We start from the raw sequence: 3,011 nt of genomic DNA on the forward strand, positions 1-3,011 counted from the left end.
GGCATATGGGGCCAGTGCCCTAATCTTTTGAGCCACAGGCCTGCCCCCTTGTTTTTTGTTTTTTAAATTGAAATAGATTCTCACTTTGTCACCCTTGGTAGAGTGCCATGACATCATAGCTCACAGCAAGCTCAAACTCTTGGGACTCAAGTGATTTGCTCGTCTCAGCCTCCCAAGTGGCTGGAACTACAGGTGGCTGCCACCAGACCTGGCTATTTTTTAGAGATGAGGTTCAGGTTCAGGCTGGTCTTGAACCTGTGAGCTCAGGCAAACCACCTGCCTCGGCCTCTCAGAGTGGTAGGATTATAGGCATGAGCCACCGAGCCTGCCCTCCCTTGACTATTATACTATAATTACATTTATTCATTTTTTAGAGACAAGAGTCTCACTTTGTCGCCCTCAGTAGAGTGCTGTGACATCACAGCTCATAAGCAACCTCCAGCTCTTGGACTTAAGCAATTCTCTTGCCTTAAGTCTCCCAAGTAGCTGGGATCCAGTAGCATTGTGGATCACCCCACAATGCCCTGCCATTTTTTTGTTGCAGTTTGGCTGGGGCAGGATTTGAACCTGCTATCCCCAGTATATGGGGCCGGCACCCTACTCACTGAGCCACAGGTGCCGCCCCTCCCTTGACTATTTTAAAAGTAAAATCTTAAAGAATATCTCTTGCTATATTTCAATACCAAAACCAATTACTTTTCAACCCTGAAATTATAGCTATTTGTTTTTAGAAGACAGCAGGTTTTCAACGATGCCTCAAATGAGATAGCACACTGCAAGGCAACCTTTGTTAAAGATGTCAGCAGATGCCTACTCAGCCTGCCTTAAATGTGTGTCTCTTAAGGTTGACCCTACTCCTTAGAAGCTGTTATTGCTGGTTTCAGAACAACTTTTCTGTATCAATCCATGTTCTGACTATATCATATACAGAAAAATCATAGAAAAAATAAATACATAGGGCAGCACCTGTGGCTCAGTGGGTGGGGTGCCGGCCCCATATACCGAAAGTGGTGGGTTCAAACCCAGCCCCGGCCAAACTGTAACAAAAAAATAGTTGGGTGTTGTAGTGGGCGCCTGTAGTCCCAGCTACTCAGAAGGCTGAGGCAAGAGAATCACCTAAGCTCAGGAGTTGGAGATTGCTGTGAGCTGTGTGACACCATGGCACTCTACCTAGGGTGATAGTGAGACTCTGCCTCTACAAAAAAAAGAAAAAACACAACAACAATAAAATAACATCTTTTTTCAATTAGCCTGGCATAGCAATATGGCAATGTCCCTTTCTTAGGGAGTCTTATATTCTTTTAGTTCAGTCACTGACAGACCTGTTTAAGTTATATAATATAGTCATATCTGAAAATGTCTATAACAAATATAAGTAATCACTCACTATTTTTTTAAAATTCATCATGTAAATGAAAAGATAAAACTTTAATTTAGTGGTTCTTTCATAAAGGTATACTGAAAGAGAAACCCATGCTTAAGATCAGAAATGATACAGAATCTAGTATATTCATTCATAAAGATAATTAAAAGATATACAGGAAAATTACAAATTTTTAGCTTTTTGTTTAGCACTGCGTGCCTGGCTGTTTTTATTTGTCACCCAGCATAGTAACATAATCATACCTCATTGTAACATCAAATTTGTGGGCTCAAGCAATACTCCTGCCTCAGTCTCTCAAACATTTGGGGCTAAAAAAATGCATACCTGGCTAATTTTTATTTAGCATTGTTATTAATTTGTATTACCAGAAAGGCCTTAAATGTAATAGAAAATGATACCAATCACATTTAGCAAATAATAAATTAAAGATGAATAAAATTCATAAGGTTTTACCCGCTTATCCAGTGTTCTTTCCCTTACAAAACCAAGCAGCTGATCATTTACTAAGGCAAGGTCTCTTTTGGCAGCTGTTATTATAGTTACAATGACATCATGACGAATAGCTTCTTCTGGATCATGAGATCTAACCTTCAAATATTCTGTAATAAGAGAAAAAAACTCAAGCTAATTTTAGCTATGGCATTTGGCATTGATTCAAAAAGACACAAGAGACTAGTAATGCTTTATGTTTTTGTCTATACTAAAACAATGTGTGTAAACTATGGCATGAATTAAAATCATTTTCAAGCCAGCAGTATTCTATTGTAACCACAAAGCTTTGCTTATAACTGTTCTGGAGTTAACTGATTTAGATAGTTTAAAATTTCAGTTAAAAATTAAAGAGTTTACAGAAAATAGTAAAAATACCTATAAGAAGTTAGCTAATGGGTATACATTTGCATATACATGATATAAATTTTAAGATATTTTATAATTTCTAAAAAAGTCCCAAAATAATTTATAATACTAACTCAAAACATGGCATTTCCTGTGGTTTTTGTAAATCACAGTTTTTTGATAGAAGCTACTTAATTGTTACTACCCAATAGATAAATTTAAATGCTCTAAATTTGAGTGAAGAATGAGTAATTCTACAGTAGCACACAAGATAATCAGTTTCCTACTAATCATTAGACATATTACTATATTTAATTATGTAATTATTTGCGCCCAAATCCAATATTTTCAGAAATATTCTATTTTATCAAATTCTATAGGATTAAAATATAAAGATATTTAAAAGTTAAAAAAGTAAAAATAGGCTCAGTGCCCATGGTCAGTCGTTAGGGCACCAGCCACATATACTGGGGCTCTTGGGTTTGAACCTGGCCCAGGCCGGCTAAAACAAAGATGACACCTGTAACAAAAAGTTAGTCGGCAATTGGTGCCTGTAGCTTAAGTGGCTAAGGTGCCAGCCACATACACCAGAGCTGGTGGGTTCAAATCTAGCCCAGGCCTGCCAATCAACTACAACCAAAAAATAGCCGGGTGTTATGGCACGCGCCTGTAGTCCCAGCTACGTGGGAGGCTGAGCCAAGAGAATCGCTTAAGCCCAGGAGTTGGAGGTTGCCGTGAGCTGTGGTATCATGGCACTCTACCAAGGGCAACAGCCTGAGGCTTTGTCACA

At 38.4% G+C, this 3,011-nt stretch overlaps 1 protein-coding gene across 1 annotated transcript in view; it reads right to left on the reverse strand.

Annotated features, from left to right (window-relative positions):
* PDS5A (PDS5 cohesin associated factor A) overlaps nt 1–3,011 on the reverse strand; it is a 118,389-nt gene that overhangs the window by 61,156 nt on the left and 54,222 nt on the right. Inside the window, exon 10 of the mRNA XM_023507417.1 lies at nt 1,838–2,008. Coding sequence (XP_023363185.1) covers nt 1,838–2,008 — 171 coding nt within the window. The remainder of the gene's footprint in view (nt 1–1,837; nt 2,009–3,011) is intronic.

Source organism: Otolemur garnettii, unplaced genomic scaffold (assembly GCF_000181295.1).
Source record: "Otolemur garnettii isolate 467f Iridium unplaced genomic scaffold, OtoGar3 scaffold00181, whole genome shotgun sequence".
Lineage (NCBI taxonomy): Eukaryota > Metazoa > Chordata > Mammalia > Primates > Galagidae > Otolemur > Otolemur garnettii.